Source organism: Nicotiana sylvestris, chromosome 5 (genome assembly GCF_000393655.2).
Source record: "Nicotiana sylvestris chromosome 5, ASM39365v2, whole genome shotgun sequence".
NCBI classification, from domain to species: domain Eukaryota; kingdom Viridiplantae; phylum Streptophyta; class Magnoliopsida; order Solanales; family Solanaceae; genus Nicotiana; species Nicotiana sylvestris.
In genome coordinates this window covers 35,945,237-35,965,145 of record NC_091061.1, presented here as the reverse complement: position 1 = coordinate 35,965,145, position 19,909 = coordinate 35,945,237, and the positions used below count along the sequence as shown (strand labels likewise).

Sequence of the window (19,909 nt, the reverse complement as noted above, 5' to 3'; positions counted from 1 at the left end):
GCTTCTCTCTTGCTAACCAAGGAACGGAGCGTCCTCCCATTTTATCAAAACTGGCATCTTAGCCACTAAGCTTCGCATCAGTATTGCCTAGACCATTACCAACTTCAATATCATCAACCTTAGTCAACAAGTCCCCAATAGGATTTGAGTGCTTCTGCTATCAGGCCTGATCCCCGCAAAGTGCGCTTTTGGATCTTGTATTTCCGGCTTACCACAAACCAACCACCTTCTTTCTTTGTGATTCAAAACAAAACAGGTTAGAATGGACTCAGTCGGTCCTCATTATTAACAACATCTTTTCCTTTTTTTTTCATTTTCTTCTTTTTTTTTCGATTTTTTTCATTTTTTTTCATTCTTTTTTTTGTTTTTGTCTTTTAATTTTTTTTTTTTTTGTTGTGGTCGAATATTATGGAGATTGCCTACGTATCATGACCCCGCATGAATCAGACATTGCGTAGTTCGGATCAATAAAAGATAAACAACATTTTTTTCAATTTTCATATTAAAACAAACTGGGTTTCAAAGGTTTGAAAATAACCTACAAACTCGAAAATCAAACCCACATATTCTAATTAAAAGATTTACAAACGCCAAAAACAAATGGCCAGCTTCCTTTCTCCGTTTGACAAATGCAACCAAACGGTTATTTTTGCAAACGTGGCCCCTTCCAAATTTCACATGAATTTTGAGGCCGGGGAAGATTATTTTATGATACTTTACCAACTTGTCCATTCTTTTACGAAAATAACCTTTCGACAATTGAAAGATACTCTAAGGCTATTTCGGCAAGAACAGTTTAAGATACTGCCGAAGCTGGCTCGGCTTATTTTGACCAAAAGCCCAAACGGTATTCACCTGACCACTGACTCTTTGTTTTTTTTCAAATTACGATGAAAATGTGGTGTTGCAAACACGGCCCTTCAGCGCCTCGGGGACGAAGATTTTTAAGGCTGTGTGGGTCAACTGGACCAAAATCCCTAAAAAAAATGACCCAAGGTGGCTGTTTATACAAAGTCAGCCTTCCGGCGTCCCTTTCGGGAACATTCGGCTATTTTTGACAAAAACAGCATCACCCGACTTATTTATGACTCTTTTTATCATTTTTCAAAAATAGAAAACTCAACATTGCAAACACGGCCTTTCAACGCCTCGGGGACGAAGATTTTTAAGGCTGTGGGGGTCCACTAGACCAAATCTTAAACATGACCCGAAAAGTGGCTGTTTATGCAAAGTCAGCCCTCCGGCGTCCCTTTCGGGAACATTCGGCTATTTTTGACAAAACATCATCACCCGACTTATTCATGACAAAATTAAAATTTTGACATATATTTTTTTTTATTTATTTATTTGTTTTTGGATATTTTAGCAAAAAAGGGGGGTTGGACCCGATGAGGGTTGCCTACGTATCTTACATCCGGTGAGAATCAAACCCGCGTAGTTCGGGCAGATTGGATACGGGTGAGAATAAAAAAAATAACTAATTCAGAGAAAACATATCTTTTTTTTCTTTTGCTTTTTCTTAAAAGGTGATGAAACATGTAAAATCTTTTGGATTTTCTTTTTCCCTTTTTTTTTGATTTTTCAAAAATGATAAAAAGTGCAAAGAATTTTTTTTGAATTCATTTTTTTTAAAATAAAAATGTAACAAAACATAATCGGGCCCTATTTGCTTTATTTTCGCACTTCACCCTCTCTTTTTTCTTTTTTCCTTTTCATTCACTCTCAATTATCATTGGTCCGCCAAATGACCCTTTTACCCTTGAAGGAATGCAACATGTAGCACATAAGATGCATCAAGATGGTCTTTTTCATTTCAGGTTGCTAGTCCTAGACGGACCCAACCCCTGTGTTGAGTCCCCTAAGCCAAATGCAACATGATGCAAATAATCGTTCCTACTAGGGATCCGGCATGAAGTCATGTTATTCTATGTTCAAAACCTGAGTCGGTGTTCTAGACTATGTACCCGAGCGGACAACTCAAGTCGAGGAGGGGGCAACTTACTGGGAACCAAAAGGCCATCCGACTTCGTAACTTGTCCGAGCCTCTTTTTTATTTCAGGGTATGACACTAACAGAATAGGGAGTCTCAACCAGTAAGCACATCCCCGGAGCTGAAGAGAGAAGGGTTCGGCACAGTTTATATATACAGTCAAATAATATCAAGACGGTAAAAGCAGCATTTAGCACATTAGGCTCAAACATGTAAAAATCAGATAAAGCCAAATATAACAATTTATCTAAGCTCGAATTTCTAAACCTGAACCAGTGGTTCTGGGTTAGTTATTCCCTAGCAGAGCCGCCAGAGCTGTCACACCTCCTTTTTTCGCCCCCGCGGGGGGGCGAAGACGTTTTTTCCAATTAAAGGACAATCGAAACGAGATTTGTTTGTTTATTTTAGAGTCGCCACTTGGGAGATTTAGGGTGTCCCAAGTCACCAATTTTAATCCCGAATCGAGGAAAAGAATGACTCCATATTACAGTCTGCGTACCAGAAATCCAGATAAGGAATTCTGTTAACCCGGGAGAAGGTGTTAGGCATTCCCGAGTTCCGTGGTTCTAGCACGGTCGCTCAACTGTCATATTTGGCTTAAATATCTGATTTTTATACAATTATGAGCTCATGTGCAAATTTTTAACTCTTTACCGCTTTTATTATTATATTTTTAAAAGAATGTGAACATCGTTTAAAAACATGTCTTTGGATTGCGTCACATAAAATGCACCCGCGATCCGGAACGTATTTTTATTCAATGTTTTGGGATTTGAATTTGGGTCGCATAAATGCGCACCCGTGTTTAGGAATTTATTATTATTAAAATCGTGCCTAAAACGATTAGCGTATTATTATTTCTGAGTAAGACCGTGAAATTCACTAAACAGTCCATCCCGAATTCTAAATATTCAATTAAACATTTATCGAGGGCCCCGCAATTGGTGCGTTTTATTGGGCGAGGCTCATCTCATTTTATTTTTAAAGGACAGTCCTAAAATGCCTACATTTTTCTATTAAAATTGTCTCTACAAAATGAAAGAGAAAATGTCTAAATTTATTTACATGCTTGAGTTGTTATAGATGGGTTTCGAATATGATTCATAAAATCTGAAAATGATGCAAACAGGACAGTCCGTTGCCACTGCGGGCCCAGGCCCATCGTGTATGACATAAAACTAGACCTGGGCCGTCTTATTCACATGTTACTACCTAGTTACATTATACTAAGCATGTTCTCAGTTTGTCAAATTAAAAAAAAAATTAGCAATCTAATTTTAATCCTAGACCATTTACATGCTGAAATTAACCAATATTATTTAACTAAAAAATATTCCTACCAAGTTCCTAAATGGCCTGTTCGTTTGATTTTTTGACTAGACGGAGTTACTACACCATTTATTTATTTTTAGGCAATATATAGATAGTTCATCCGTTAAACTATCATCGGATGTTCCACTATATATATTAAATAGCTACATGATTCTGATTTTTGCAAGCTAAATAATTTATACATACAAATAAAATTCAGAATATAATTAAATTAAATTTAGAATTTCAACTCTTCATTTTCGTATTCATGCTTCATATTTCGGTTTACAATAACGAGCGTGTCAGTTGTTTACCTGATATTGGAAGCAAAAGAAAAGGGAGATCAACAGAAATTCAGTAGCATAAAACAACAGCAACCCCAGCAACCAGTAACAACCAGCAACGAGAAACTTAGTGACAGATTTTAAAATCAAGAAAAAAATCCAGAAACACCAACAACAATCAACGGACAGAAGCAAAGGGAATCTTTTCAGATTTTGAAAGACTAGTTAGTGTTTAACCCTTAATTTCTGAATACGTATATCAGAATATTTGGATTGTAATCAGGTGTATACTATTCTTCTTTTGAATTTCCAGAATGTTTTTCTTTTTATTTTTCTGAAGTCTTAGTATTTTTCGGAATTTCCTCTCTCTTAAAAGTTTCTTTCTGTATTCTGTCTCTCCTTTTTTCTTTTTTCTTTTCTTCTGTATCTCCCCTCTTTTATTCTGTGTTCTTTCCGTTCTCCCTCAAATCTGATTCAAGTCCCCTCTTATTTATTTCCCATCCCAAACCCTTTAATCAATTAACAAAACAACCACTTTCTCCTACCAAACCCATTATCTTCCCACTCATCCCCCTTTTAATCTCACTACCTAATGTTTTGTCCCCCACTACATTAAATAAATATATCAACCCCACCCCATTACATCTTGTCCCCCATGCCTAACATAAACAATTATATCACCCACACCCCATTACATTTTGTCCCCCATGCCTAACATAAAGAATTATTCAAAATGTTCAATTACCAAACTACCCCTCCGACCTTATTGCAATTACCATTTTACCCCCATCAGCTATAACCAATCAATTAATCAAACTCAACCAAAATATAGCTAATAAGACCAATTTCTTAAACAAACTCAACAACAAATCATATGAACACAGATGAACAACATCAAATTAATGTGAATAAATTAACCATATTGGGAACCAATCCTGGTTAACTTAGACCAAAAATGGATGAGCAAGGACACAACAATATTAACAACACAATACATGATTCAAACTAAATCAACAAATCAAAAACCAAAACATAAACTCACATTAAATCACTGGATTAAAAAATGAACTTCAAACAAAGATGAACATGAATTAAATCTATTTTAACAACAAAACATGACAGATTCATACAACTAAATTCTTTTAGACAAATAACAAAACAAAACCGAAGAAGAAACAATTATGAATTTAAACTTGAATCTAACAACATTAACAATTTCTGAAAAATACATAAAACACATGAAACAAACTGAAGAAATAATTAATTAAATTTCAATTTGAATCTAACAAACATTAAACTAACAATTTCACATGAATAAACTGAAAAATTAACAAAACAATGAACACGAACAAAACAAGAATTTTCCGATTTTAGATTTGATAATATCAAAACAAAATACGGACAAAAGTGAAACTCAAAATCTACTAACCGGATCGAAATGACGAAGAACTTGAATGAGAATAAATCTGTCCGAACACGATTATCGCACCAAGACTGCGAACGACCTAACGGATCTTGAAATCAATGACGAACTCACCTTCCTTTTAACTTTGACGAACTCAAAACGACGATCGACGACCTCGACTAAAACTAGAAAAAACGAAATGGTGGCAGCAGCACAACTGAAACAAAATAAGCTGCTCGTCGTGGCAGCAACAACGCTGCAGAAGCAAGGTGTGTTTGGACGTAGCAGGCGGTCATTTGGACATGAGGGAGCTGCTGGAAAAGTTGAAGAAACGGCGAGATAGCAGCTACGTTTGCTGGGGTCGCTGGTTGTCGACTGAAGAAGATGAAACAATGGCGATGGGGTTTGGTTTCTACCAACTGCTTGGCGGGGCAGGAGGAAGTCTGTTTCGTGGTTGTTCCGGCGAAGAAGATGAAGCAAAAGGCAGAAGCAGTTGGGTCTTGAAACGAGTGGTTGACGACGAAGAAGTAATAGCCATTATATTTTCCGTTTGGATGCAGCAGAAGCAGCAGAAATGAGCTGGAAGCGAGTGGTCGTCGAGGAAGGCAATGGTCGTCCATGGATGTCAAGCTCAAGCTTGAGCTCGACAAAGAATATGAAGGAAGATGCATCCGGGTCTATTTGGACGCAGCAGAAGCAACCATGTACGTTGGTTGTTTTTGCCATGGATGTCAAGACGAAGCTCGAAGGTGGTCGTTTGGTTTTAATGGCGGACGGGGGGTCGGCTTGGGTGTGAAGGAGAAGACGATGGAGGCTCTGACAACCATTGGAGAGGCTTAGAGTTTTGGAGATGGTGAAGGAGAAGAGAGAAAGGGAGGGGGGGGGGATGGATTTCTTAGGGTTTTAGGGTTTTGTTTTCTTTTTCTGTTTTTTGTTTTGTTTTGGGAAAAATGAAAAATGAAGAGGGGTTGGGTATTGGGGTTATGGGGCGGACCGGATCGACCCGTGTGGAGATGGACCGGGTCATGGGGAAGGTTGGACAATTATTTGGGCTTGTGGTTTGAAATCGAAGAAGAGGCCCAATTCCGATTTTTTGGTATTTTTGCTCTCTTTTCTTTTATTTTTCTAAAACTAAATTATAAAAATACTTAAATTATTATTAAGAACTAAATTAAGTTATAAAAGCGCAAATTAATTCCCAATAACAATTAACGCATAATTAAGCATAAAATTGTACAATTGGACATTAAATGCTAAAAATGCAAAAGATGCCTATTTTTGTAATTTTCAGTTTTTGTAAAGCAAACGTAATTACTAACAATTGTAGAATTAAATCCTACATGCAAAATGCGACATATTTTTTTATTAATTTAACAAATAAACAAGCACAGAAAAATACAAATAATTATCCAAAAATGTCACAAAAATTCTCAAAATTGCACACCAAGGAAATTTATTTTATTTTGAATTTTTTGGGAGTAATTCTCATATAGGGCAAAAATCACGTGCTTACAAGATTTGTATTAACAACCGAAGTTTGCAGCATCTGTTCAAGTAGAAGGATCTTAATTTGCATCAGAGGAGATGGTTAGAGATGCTGAAGGGCTATGATATCACTATTTTATATCACCTGGGCAAGGACAATGTGGTGGCCGATGCTTTGAGTCGTCGGGCAGAGAGTTTGGGGAGTTTGGCTTATTTACCAGCAGTGGAGAGGCCCATGGCGATGGATGTTCAGGCCTTAGCCAGTTAGTTTGCGAGGTTGGATCCTTTGGATCCCAGTCGGGTTCTAGTTTGCGTGGTTTCAGCATGGTGATGCTAGAGATGTGACTATTGGTGATGCTATCAGAGAGCGTCAGTTTGATGACCCTCATTTGCTTGTTCTCAAGGACAAGTTTTAGCATGGTGATGCTAGAGATGTGACTATTGGTGATGATGGGGTATTGAGGATGCATGGTCGGATTTGTGTACCCAATATTGATGGGCTTCGAGAGTTGATTCTAGAGGAGGCCCATAGTTCACGGTATTCCATTCATTCGGGTGCCGCGAAGATGTACCAGGATTTGAGGCAACACTATTGGTGGAGGAGGATGAATAAAGATATAGTTGGGTTTGTAGCTCGGTGCCTCAATTGTCAGCAGGTAAAGTATGAGCACCAGAGACCGGGTGGGTTGCTTTAGTAGATAGAGATATCAGAGTGGAAGTGGGAGCGAATCACCATGGACTTCGTAGTTGGACTCCCACGGACTTTCAGAAAGTTCGATGCCATTTGGGTGATTGTGGATCGGCTTACCAAGTCCACACACTTCATTCCTATGTGTACTACCTATTTTTCGGAGCGGTTGGCAGAGATTTATATCCAGGAGATTGTTCGTCTGCATGGTATTCCAATTTCTATCATTTCAGATAGAGATACTCAATTCACATCATGGTTCTAGAGGGCCGTACAACATGAGTTGGGTACTCGGGTGAAGTTGAATACAACATTTCACCCTCAGACGGACGGACAGTCCGAGCGCACTATTCAGATTCTTGAGGATATTCTTTGTGCGTGTGTGATTGAGTTTGGAGGGTCTTGGGATCAGTTCTTGCCTTTGGCGGAGTTTGCCTACAATAACAGCTATCAGTCTAGCATTCAGATGGCACCGTAGGAGGCTCTATATGGTAGGCGTTGTAGATCCCTGGTGGGTTGGTTTGAGCTGGGTGAGTCTAGATTATTGGGCACAGACTTGGTTCAGGATGATTTGGAGAAGGTTAAGGTGTTCAGGATAGACTTCATACAGCCTAGTCCAGACAGAAGAGTTACGCTGACTAAAAGGTTCGTGATGTTTCTTATATGGTTGGAGAGCGGGTTCTGCTTCAAGTTTCGCCTATGAAGAGCGCTATGAGATTTGGGAATAAAGGGAAGTTGCGTCCGAGGTTTATTGGCCCCTTTGAGATATTGCAGTATGCTAGGGAGGTTGCTTATGAACTTACCTTACCTCTTAGGTATTTCATGTTTCGATGAGTTCATCCGGTATTTCATGTTTCGATGCTCCAGAGGTATCACGGTGATCCATCGCACGTGTTGGATTTCAGTTTAGTCCAGTTGGACAAGAATATATCTTATGTTGAGGAGCCAGTGGCGATATTGGACAGGCAGGTTTGAAAGTTGAGGTCAAAGAACATTGCATCAGTGAAGGTTTAGTGGCGGGGTCAACCGGTCGAGGAAGCGACCTGAGAGACCGAGCAGGATATGCACAACCATTACCCTCATCTTTTCACTACTTCAGGTATATCTCTCTGCTCGTTCGAGGACGAACAGATGTTTAAGTATAGGAGGATGTAATGACCCGGCTGGTCTTTTTAAGAATTAATGCCCTGATCCCCTATTAACTGCATTCCTCGTGTTTGTTTCTGATATTGTGAGTTGTCGGGAAGATTTATTTGGAATTTCGGAGAGTTTTGGGACACTTAATCCCTAAATGAGAGTTTAAGTTTTAGAATTTAGATTGTAGTCGAAGCAATGTGAAGACAACCTCAGAATGGAATTATGTCGGTCCCTTTAGCTCCATTGGGTTATTTCAGGATTAGGGGCATGTTCGGATTGTGTTTTGGAGGTCCGTAGCTTATTTAGGCTTGAAATGCCGAAAGTTGAATTTTTGAAGTTTCCGGTTCGATAGTGAGATTTTTATATCAGGGTCGAAATGGAATTCTGAAAGTTGGAGTAGCTCCGTAGTGTTTAATGTGACGTGTGTGCAAAATTTCAGGTCATTCGGACGAGATTTGATAGACTTTTTCATTGAAAGTGTAAATTGAGAATTTTTGGAGTTCTTAGGCTTGAACCTGATGTTAAATTGGTGTTTTAATATTGTTTTGACCGTTCCGAAGGTTGGGACAAGTTTGAATAATGTTTTTGGATTGGTTGGCATGTTTGGTTGAGGTCCCGGGGCCCTCGGGTGAGTTCGGGTGCTTAATGGAAGTTAAATTGGACTTAGGAAAATTTAATATTGGCTGAACCTGGCATAACCGCACCTGCGTGAATGGGACTGCATGTGCGGTTGTGAGACCGTGGATGCGGCCAGATGAGGAAAGGCTAGAAGTCGCAAGTGCGGAAGTGTCCACGCACATGCGTGGAATTGGTCACAGGTGCAGAAATGGGAAATTAATGAATTATCATAGGTGAGGTTGAGTTTTCGCAGAAGCGGGACCACAGGTGCAGTCCCTTGGCCGAAGAAGCGGATTTGCTGGGTAGAAAACAACACATTTAAAGGGTTTGAAATCAAAAGTTAGAAAATCGATTTGGAGCTCGAGAGAGGGCGATTTGGGTAGGATTTTGAAGAGGAAATCAGTGGGTAACGATTCCTAATCCCTTTCTAGTTGTATTCCTATTATCTAATCTTAGTTTTGTCATTTAATTTCGGATTTGGGATGAAAATTGAGGAAAAGTGGAGAAAAGTTCTTAGACTTAATTTTGGGGTTTTGATCTAGATTGTGATGTCAGATTGGAATAATTTTGGTATAAATGAACTCGTGACAGTATGAGGATTCTGAATTTGTAACTTTTACCCGATTCCGAGATGTGGGCCTAATGGGCATTTTGGTCATTTTTCTTAATTTCACGTATTATCTTAGATTTAATTAGTGGAATCAGTTACTTGAAGTTATATTTATATTATGCAATTGAATTGAATAGATTTGGGTCATTTGGAGTCGAGTACCCATGGAAAGAGAGTGGTTTCAGGTTGATTTTTGAGCCGGTTCGAGGTAAGTGGCTTACCTAACCTTGTGTGGGGTAACCCCCTTAGGATTTGGTATTGTTGATATTTGAAATGCCTTGTACATGAGATGACGAGTGCGTACTTGTACTAATTGTTGAAAATCCTATTTTTATAAATTAACTATAATTTTGCTTCTTTTCCTGTCTATACTACTTATAATTTAAGCTTACTATTTGCTTTGTGAAGCATGCTTAATTGAATTAATTGCTTCATTTTCTCAAACTGCCTTATTGGATTCTGTGCAACATGCTAGGTTAGAAGTACCTATTTTAACTTGGTATGAAATTGAATTGAATTGAGTGTTCTTCATGTTGCTACTGCGTGTTTACTTTGGGACTACGGGACGGTATCTCAGGAGATCCCCCCCTGCATGTTTACTTTGGGACTATGGATTTGTATTCTGGGAGATCCCCCTGCACTTTTAAATTGGAACTATGGGACTACACCAGGTAGATTCCCCCAACACTGGATATTTACATTTAGGACTACGGATCTGTATTCCGGGAGATCCACTGGATATTTATATTTTGGACTACATGACGGTATCTTGGGAGATCCCGGTTGTTATCTCTGTGTTGAGCTGTATTTCTGTCTGTCATTATTTTGTCTCTGTTGTAGTTGTTGTTGCTCTTTCTATCTTGTGTTACTTCTTACTGTTGCACTTAATTATACTATTTTATTCCATGCTGTTATACCTTGTTTTTCATTTAGACTCAGTAGGGCCCTGACCTTCCTCGTCACTACTTGACCGAGGTTAGGTTTGGCACTTACTAAGTATGGTTGTGGTGTACTCATGCCCTTTATGTGCATGTTTTTCATGTGCAGATTTAGGTACTTCGACTCAGTCCTACTACCCTTGAGGCGAGGCAATTTTCCAAAGATTTCGAGGTATATCTGCCGCGTCTGCAGACCGAGGAGTCCCTTTCTATTCTCCCTTAATGTATTAGCCCTTCTGTAGTACCTTTTGTTTAGACATTCTTTAGTTAGATACTTGTAGACACTCAAAAGCTTGTGATTTCATGAGATTTCGGGTTTTGGGAAATGTAGTTCCAGTTTGAGAGTTGTATTGTATATGCCGAGCAGTATCTTAAATGCTTTATTTTGACATTTTTCTACAGTTTTGGCTAATTTTATTCTGTTGATTTCTTTTCCACAATTTTTTAGGCTTACCTAGTCGTAGAGACTAGGTGCTATCACGACAATTCACGAAGGGCGAACTTGGGTTGTGACAGATGAGAGGAAGGCCAAGAGGCCTCGGGGATCTGGTAGTTATGGTGGTGCTCTTTCGAGGGGTCAGTTTCAGCATGGTAGAGGCTGTCCATTCAGACATGCTCAGTTAGCTCGCCCAGGTTATCATGGGGCGTCATCGGGTCATGGTTCTCATAGTTCTCATTAGGGCCATTCATCACTTAGTGCCTTTCTAGCCTAGAGTTCGTCTCGTGCTCCATCAGTTCAGGGCTCTTCTATGCCAGGTGCATCTGCTAGTCATGCTAGTGCTAGGGGTTCCCTTCAGTCCTCGTCTCTAGCACCAGGGAGTTGTTATGGGTGTGGAGAGTTGGGTCACATGTGGAGGCAGTGTCCTCGTCGTCTTGGGGGTTCATCTCAGCAAAGGAGTTAGCCATTAGCTTCAACGCCAGTTACTTCACCACCACCCACCCAGTCAGCTAGGGGTAGAGGTTAGTCAGCTAGGGGTCACCCCAAAGGGGGAGGTCGATCGGGTGGTGGTCTGGCCCATTTCTATGCACTCCCAGCTAGACCCGATGCTATTGCTTCAGATGCTATGATTACAGGTATTGTCTCAGTCTGCCATAGAGATGCCTTTGTATTATTTGATCTCGGTTCCACTTTTTCATATGTGTCATCATATTTTGCTCGTTATTTGGATACGCCCTATGAGTATCTTGTTTCATATGTTCGTATATCTACTCCGGTGGGTGATACTATTGTTGTGGACCGTGTGTACCGGTCGTGTGTGGTGACTATTGGGGGTCTGGAGACCCGAGTGGACCTATTATTGCTTTGTATGGTGGACTTTGATGTGATATTGGGATGGATTGGCTATCTCTGTCTCGTGCTATTTTAGACTGTCATGCTAAGACAGTGACATTGGCTATGCCGAGTGTGCCACGGATTGAGTGGCGAGGTTTGACTGAATTTGTCCTGGGTAGGGTGGTTTCGTTCTTGAAGGCCCAGTAGATAGTTGGGAAAGGTTGTCTTTCATACTTAGCCTTTGTGAGGGATGTCAATGCAGAGACTCCTAGTATTGATTCTATTCCTGTTGTGAGAGATTTTTCCGATGTGTTTCCTGCAGACCTGTCGACATGCCACCGGACAAGGATATTGATTTTGGTATTGATCAGGTACCGGGCACTCAACCCATTTCTATTCCACTGTATCGTATGGCACCAGTAGAGTTGAAGAAGCAGCTTCAGGAACTCCTTAATAAGGGGTTCATTCTGCCTAGTGTGTTGCCTTGGGGTGCGCCTGTTCTATTTGTGAAGAAGAAGGATGGCACGATGAGAATGTGCATTGATTACAGGCAGTTGAACAAAGTAACAATCAAGAACAAGGATCCTTTGCCTCTTATCGATGATTTGTTTGACCAGTGTTAGTTTGTATGACTCCACCAAACAGTAGAGTACCTGGTCCTCTATGAGGTTAACCAGAGAATGATAATAAAGCTATAAGTAAAGAAGATAAGAGATTTTTACGTGAAAAAATCCCACATAGGGGGATCAAAAAACCACGACCTACACTTGTAGGCTTTTAGCTTCACTAACTTGTAATCTCACTATTACAAGCCACTTTTCAATAACCATATTACAAAGACTTAAACTAACTTGGGATTCTCTCACCACAAGCCACTTTATAACTCTCCTAGTTATAAAGACTTTAAACTTATGACTAATCCTAGTCACAACATAAACTTGGAATTTACGGTTTTTTGGTTTTCCTAAGACAAAGCTTCTAAGAAAGCAAGATAGGAGATACAATGAAGAACAAATAACAAGATTACAACTCAACTACGGATATACATAAACTCATTACGAAACTGATCCTTAGCGGAGTCGTCTTCTTGTTCTTAACACACCAGTGGCTTCAATGCCGGATGAACACTGTTATGCTTGAGAGAATATCACTGAATGCACAAGTGAATTTTTATGTGCCTTGCACCGGGTTGTTATACCGCAAAAGACATCACAATGGATGGTGATGTCAATTCTTGATACATGCTTCTTCCCAATGAGAAGTGACTGTTGTACTGTCACTTTTGTGCAGTTGCATTCCAGCTGTATAGTTGACTTATACTTCTGTCAAAGAAAACTAAGGGACCAGGTCCCAGTTGTGTTCCTCTTTTGTAACAGTTGTGAGATAGTCACTTTTTGCTGTTATGTTCTAGTACAATTGACTTGTACTTGTGTCAGAGAACACTAAGGGACCAGGTCCTAGTTGTGTTCCTTTCTGTAAAGTTACAGACAATCACTAACTTGTACTTCTGTTGGAGAACCCTAAGGGACCAGGTCATCAGGTCCCTGTTGTGTTCCTCCCTATAGTTGTTCTTTCATTTGCTGGATCAGACTGGACATTATTCATTTGAAATGTATACTATGTGGGTCAGGTTCTCTTTCTGGATCTTCGTAATAAGTTTGTTAGATCATCAAAATATAATAAGCATAAGACAAAGATATTGAAAACCCATCAACCAGCTTCAGGGAGCGAGAGTGTTCTCCAAGATTGATCTCTGTTCAAGTTATCACCAGTTGAAGATTAAGGACTCAGATATTCTTAAGACAGTTCTTATGACCCGATATGGTCATTATGAGTTCCTAGTGATATCTTTTGGGCTGACCAATGCCCCAGCAGCGTTCATGCATTTGATGAACAATGTGTTTTGGCTTTATCTCGACTTGTTTGTCATAGTTTTCATTGATGATATTCTGGTGTACTCGCGTAGTCAGGAGGAACACGCAGAGCATTTGAGAGTTGTGTTGCAGAGACTGAGGGAGGAGAAGCTTTATGCAAAGTTCTCCAAGTGTTAGTTTTGGCTCAGTTCAATGGCTTTCTTGGGGCACGTGGTGTCCAACGAGGGTATTCAGGTTGATCCAAAGAAGATAGAGGCAGTTTAGAGTTGGCCCAGACCGTCCTCAGCCACAGAGATTCGTAGCTTTCTTGGTTTGGCGGGTTATTACCGCCGGTTTGTTCAGGGATTCTCATCTATCGCATCGCCCTTGACCAAGTTGACTCAAAAGGGTGCTCTATTAAGGTGGTCGAATGAGTGTGAGGAGAGCTTTCAGAAGCTTAAGACGGCCTTGACCACAACTCTAGTGTTAGTTTTGCCATCAACTTCAGGTTCATATTGTTGATACCCAATTTTTTTTCTATTTTTTTATATGCATAGATACCTTCAAAATAGCATATACATGCATATATAAGCGCTCACAAGGTTTTTATAATTCTTTCCATACTTTTAAGGATTTAAATTGATTTATTTCCTTCCCTTTTATTCTTAAAACCACAATAATTATTCTTCAAATTATCGTTATTGTAATTTAGTAATTTAATTTCTATACTTATGCCAAAATATGGTTAATATATTTTTATGCATTTTTATAAATTGCATTTGGTATTTTTTAAGCTAACAACAACAACCCAGTATAATTCCACTAGTTGGGTCTGGGGTGGGTAGTTTTTAAGCTAAATTACATATAATTGCAATATTAGCCTATTTAATGTATAATTATATTTTATATGCGTAAAATTGGTCCCCATATTTTTAAAGTGTTAAATATATACTTTAAATCATTTTGGTACATAAAATTATTTTTCAAGAATTATTTATTATTTATTATAAATTAATATAGGGAAAATTGGCTATTTAAATTGTAGCCCGATTTACATTTCAATTACATCCTAAATTGAACCCAACCCCAGCCCAATTTCCTACCAAATTACCCGACCCAAACCCTAAACCCGTATACCCGATCCAACCCAAACTAAATCTTGGCCGTTGATCTCCCAGATCAACGACACATATTAATCCTTTCTTTTTTTAATTCCAAAGACCCCCTAACCCTCATTTCCAAATCCCGTCGCCTCTGTATTCTCTCATATCTCAACCATTCTACCTAACCCTAGCTCCTCTCACCCGCCGACCTCCCTCTCCTGTCCTCTCCGGTGACCACCCTTCAACCCTAAGCCTCCAATGGCTCCTCCATTGCCATGCTCATCTTCTATGAGGCCTTCAAGGGCCCTGGGCCACACCGACTTGTATCTAGGGTTTGCTATTGGCTGTTCATGGCTACTCCGGTGTGATTTTGAGCAAAATCACACTGTATTTGTTACGATCTTTGAGTTTCTGAACATGTTCTTCTATCTCTACTTGGTTTTCTTCTGAAACCCTAATTTTTGCTTACATCACCTAGATCTGTACTATTTTTAAATGATTTGAGTTTGTTCTTTTGATATTTTACACTGTTCTTGAATCACTTTTATAAAAATCATCGATTTCAAGTATTTTTTACCTTCTTCTCAAACTAGGGTTTTCGGAACTTCTTCTACATTTTGTTTAAACCGATTATTTATGTTTAAAACTTCTATCTCTTGCATATTTTGACTGATTCTATAATTTTACTCCTTTTTCGACTCGCTTATGATGAAAACCCTAATTTCTTAGTTCCAATCTTGGGTTTCTGAGTTTTGTTTGATAACGTGTTAAGTTAATCTGTATGTTTATATGATTCTGTGATTTTTGCCCTATGTTTGCTTGTTAGGATTCCTAATTATGGTTATCCCTATATATTGTGTGATTTTTCCCTATTTTGCTCGCCAATGTTTCTAATTCTTCACTTCTCCTAATTGTATCATGCTTAGCTTACTAATTCGGACTATGCTCTACATGAATCCCTAATTTTATATATAAGATTCTTGCCCTACTTGACCTCTTAGGGTTCTGGTTTTGCTTACCATATGATTGTTCCTATAAAGTGGTGCTAAATCATTACTATATTCTATTTTTGAATCCTTGAACCTTTGTGATTGATTCTTCACTGATTCCGCGTGATATCTCTATTGATTTTTATCTTGTAGATTGTTTTCTGACCTTATTATATGGGCAATTATGCTATTAATTGATTTCTTAAGTCTTTCATTGATTGAAATATGTTGAACCTGACCTCTATTACCTATTGTGTACTTGTACTATACATAAAATATTTTCTTATTTGTCATGTTCAGTCATACACTTATTTCCTTCCTTATTTATCACTTGTTCTTACCGTTTGAGCTAATTCCCTTAATCAAAGGGAGTACTTACCTTGATTTCCTGACTGACTGATTTTGAGTTCCACAATTACTAATGGACTTTGATTTTTACCTTATTTGCTACCTGTTTTCAAGCTATATATACTCAATCTCTTATCAGAACAAAGACACGAACACTCTTGGTTTCAAAACTCTCTCTCACACTTAAAACTTTCTGCTCTCTTTTTGTGCTACTTACTACTACTCTAAGTTAGACGGCTGCAAGCCAAGGCTAATGATAGATCTTAAATGCTCTTTCCTGATATTTTGATGATCTAACAAACTTATGACTAAGAACCAGATACGGAACCTGGCCTACTTGGATTACTGCAAGCGTTAACAGATTTTAGCTAAAGATGGATTGCTACAGCTTCAGGAACTAGGAACCAAATAAGGACCTGATGCTTTTGTGGTTTCCTCATAGAAGTACAAATTCATTTGGACACAGCTGGAAATGAAGTGACCGATGACACTGTTTCTGCCACACTGCACCACAGTGTCAGCCCACTCACTCTCTAACCAAACAAAGTACTCACATCATTTCAAGTCATTTGATCAAGATGTACCAAATGTGCTTTATACAAAAACATCATTGGAAGAAGGTTTCTGTTTCTCATTCAAGCCTCTTGAAAAAAAATAGAAAAATCATCCTTTCAAGCTTGAAAAATAAGGTTGAACGCCACTATGGACCAGTTCCTAAAAGATTGATGCTTGTTGTCCTAGTTGAGTTGTAACCTTGTTATTGTACTTACCATATCTCCAAAATCGCTTATCTAGAAACATACTGATTAGGAATCCTCTTGTAAATCCGTAAACTCGTTGGGTGTATGTTTTGACTAGATTTAGTCATAAGGAAAAGTCTTTGTAATCGTAGAATTACAAAATGGTTTATGGTGATAGCATCACAAGTTAGAAAAAACCTTTGTAACTAGAATAGTCACAAAGTGGCTTGTGGTAAAGGTACCACAAGTTAGTTGAGTAAATTCTTTGCAATAGGAAGTATTGTAAAGTTGTTTATAATATGTAAGATTACAAGTTAGTGAAGTTAAAAGCCTACAAGGTAGGTCGTGGTTTTTTGATCCCCTTTTGTGAGATTTTTTCACGTAAAAATCCTCTGCCTCATTTACTTACTGCTTTACTAAGTGCTCTCAGCAGAATCTTGTAGAGGACCAGGTACTCTACGATTTAGTGGATCCATACAATCTAACAATTGGTATCAGAGCAGGTTCCTCCTATCAGGCTAACACCTAGGAAGGATCCTCATGGCAGCTCCACTAAATTTTGAAGAAGGTCAATCCATTTACCACTCACCCAAGTTTGATGGAAAATGATATTGGTGGTAGAAAGTTAGAATGCATGATTTCATCATAGCTGAGAATAGTGAGCTTTGGGATGTCATCTGCGATAGTCCGTTTGTAACAATCAAGGTACTAAATGAATTTTCATTTTCAATAAAAAAAATAGCAAAGAATACACTGAAGCAGATAAGAAAGTGGTGGAGAAGAACTTTTGTGCCAAGAAAATTCTGGTATATGGTTTGGAACCTAAAGAGTACGACAGAATCTCTACACACGACACTGCTAAGGAAATATGGGAGGCTTTGCAAATAGCTTATGAGGGAACTACACAAGTAAAACAAGATAAATCTGATACTGATGATAGTTCCACGATGGCAGTTGAAGGCGAGGAGATTGGATATGACTCAATGCTTGCTTTGATGGCTCAACCAGATAATGATGAAGACAATGGCAACAAAGTGGTAAACTTCAGGGATGTTCAGAAAAATCTGAAATCCTATTCTCCAAAAAAACTCATGAATTTAGATGATGTTTTAATTACTGCTTTTTGTAGTCTTGCGGAGGATAGGGATTCCTTGTTCTTAGAGCTAGAAGAATCTGAACATACTAGAGAAGACTTAGTGGCTGCAATTACTGATCAAAAGAAAAACATTGAAATTCTTAGAAAAGAAAAGAGTGATCTCTTGGCAGAAACTGCAGACCAAAGAGAACTAATAGTAAATCCTTTGACTAATTCAAAACTTGAATGCTCTGAAAGGGGAAATGGGATAGTTAGTGAGGAATATTTTAGGCTTGAAGATGAGGTGAAGGCCTTGAGATATAGGATGTTTGCTGAAATTGAGAAAAACGAGCTCCTCCAAGCCAATCTAGAAAAGTAATAAATGATCTTGAAAGGTCTCTAAAGTGGACCTGGTCCTTAGAAGCTATCACTGCCTTGCTCACTAATGACAGTGAAAAAGGGCGGGGAGCAGGGTTCCCAAGGGAGAAAACTCCTCACAACCCTCACAGTAAGAGCGCCACTACATCTAATAACTGGCCTCGTACCCAATGTGGGAACATTGGGCACTTCAAGGAAGGTGTCCAGGCCAAGAATCAATCAATACCAAAAGATAAAGCGGCTGCTGAAACTGTGACCACAAAAGAGGGACCAGGTTCTACTCACAAGAAACACACATTACCTACATGGACTAAGAGAGCTCTTATTCATCCTCTTGGTTACTACAAGGGACCCAAACTTGTTTGGGTTCCTAAAACTAACTCCTAATCATTTGTGCAGGGAACAGGGAAGGGAAGTGGTCAACAATGGTTCATGAATAGTGGGTGTTCGAAACACATGACTGGGAACACCACAGACTTTCTTTCACTGAAAACCCTGCAAGGAGGGAGTGTATCCTTTGGCAACGGCAAAAAAGGGTACATTCTGGGAGTTGGAAAATTTGGGAAGTCACTCACTCACTCTATTGAAAATGTGTACTATGTCAATGGATTTAAGTACAATCTCTTGAGTGTCTCTCAAATTTGCGATAAAGGAAACAAGGTTGAATTCTTGTCCAAAATATGTACAATCACTGACCTTGTGACCGGTGAAATAGTTCTGGTGGCCAGAAGATACAAGAACATCTATGTTGCTGATATCGAATTCTTATAGAGTGGTGATCTGAGTTTTCTGAAGGCAGTTGACAATGATGCTGAACTATGGCACAAAAAACTGGGCCATGCAAGCCTTTCCCTTCTGAACAAACTAATTCAGAAGGACCTGGTCCATGGTTTGCCAATGTCACAATTCAAAACACAAAAAGTCTATGATGCCTATGCTAGAGGAAAACATGTAAAGTCCTCCTTTAAGTCAAAAAGAGATGTGAGCACCTCAAAGCCGCTTGAGCTCCTGCATAGGGATCTATGTGGACCTATGAGGGTGCAAAGCAGAGGAGGAAAGAGATACATTTTCGTAATCGTGGATGACTATTCCAGATTTACATAGACTCTGTTTCTCAGAACAAAAGATGAAACCGGTGAAGTATTTGTGGCCTTTGTGAGGAAAATTCAGGTGAAGATGGAGTCTAGAGTTGTATGAGTTAGATTAGATCATGGGACAGAATTTGACAATATCAAATTTGATGAATTCTAAAATGAAAACGACATCACTCACAACTTCTCAACTCCCAGAACTCCACAACAAAATGGAGTAGTAGAAAGAAAGAACAGAACTCTAGAAGAAATGGCAAGAACAATGCTGATTGGCAGTGGACTTCCAAAGAACTTCTGGGCAGAAGCTGTCAACACTGCCTGCTACTTAGTGAACAGGGGCATGATCAGATCAATTCTGAACAATACCCCGTATGAATTACTGAATGGAAGAAAACCCAAGCTGACTTACATAAGAATATTTGGATGCAAACGCTACGTTCTCAACAATGGAAATGATCAGCTTGGTAAGTTCGATACCAAAAGTGACGAAGGGATATTTCTTGGCTACTCTTCTCAAAGCAAGGCTTACAAGATATATAACAAGCGGACTCAATGTATTGAAGAAAGCGTCCATGTTACTTTTGATGAATCTC

At 39.0% G+C, this 19,909-nt stretch overlaps 1 protein-coding gene across 1 annotated transcript; it reads left to right on the top strand.

The window, feature by feature from the left end:
- The first annotated feature begins 5,608 nt into the window (after positions 1 to 5,608).
- On the top strand, positions 5,609 to 19,329 carry LOC138868510 (uncharacterized). Its single transcript, XM_070146065.1, has 5 exons — positions 5,609 to 5,694; positions 17,515 to 18,222; positions 18,300 to 18,477; positions 18,625 to 18,885; positions 18,997 to 19,329. The coding sequence occupies exons 1-5, from the start codon at positions 5,609 to 5,611 to the stop codon at positions 19,327 to 19,329; spliced, it is 1,566 nt and encodes a 521-aa protein (XP_070002166.1).
- The last annotated feature ends 580 nt before the right edge of the window (positions 19,330 to 19,909 follow it).

Excerpts from the sequence above, each read along its gene's own strand:
- LOC138868510 (XM_070146065.1), top strand. The coding sequence starts at position 5,609 with ATGGATGTCAAGCTCAAGCTTGAGCTCGACAAAGAATATGAAGGAAGA. Across the intron at positions 18,223-18,299 it reads CTCCAAGCCAATCTAGAAAA|TGAAAAAGGGCGGGGAGCAG; the intron begins GTAATAAATGAT and ends CACTAATGACAG. Across the intron at positions 18,478-18,624 it reads ATAAAGCGGCTGCTGAAACT|GGAACAGGGAAGGGAAGTGG; the intron begins GTGACCACAAAA and ends TCATTTGTGCAG.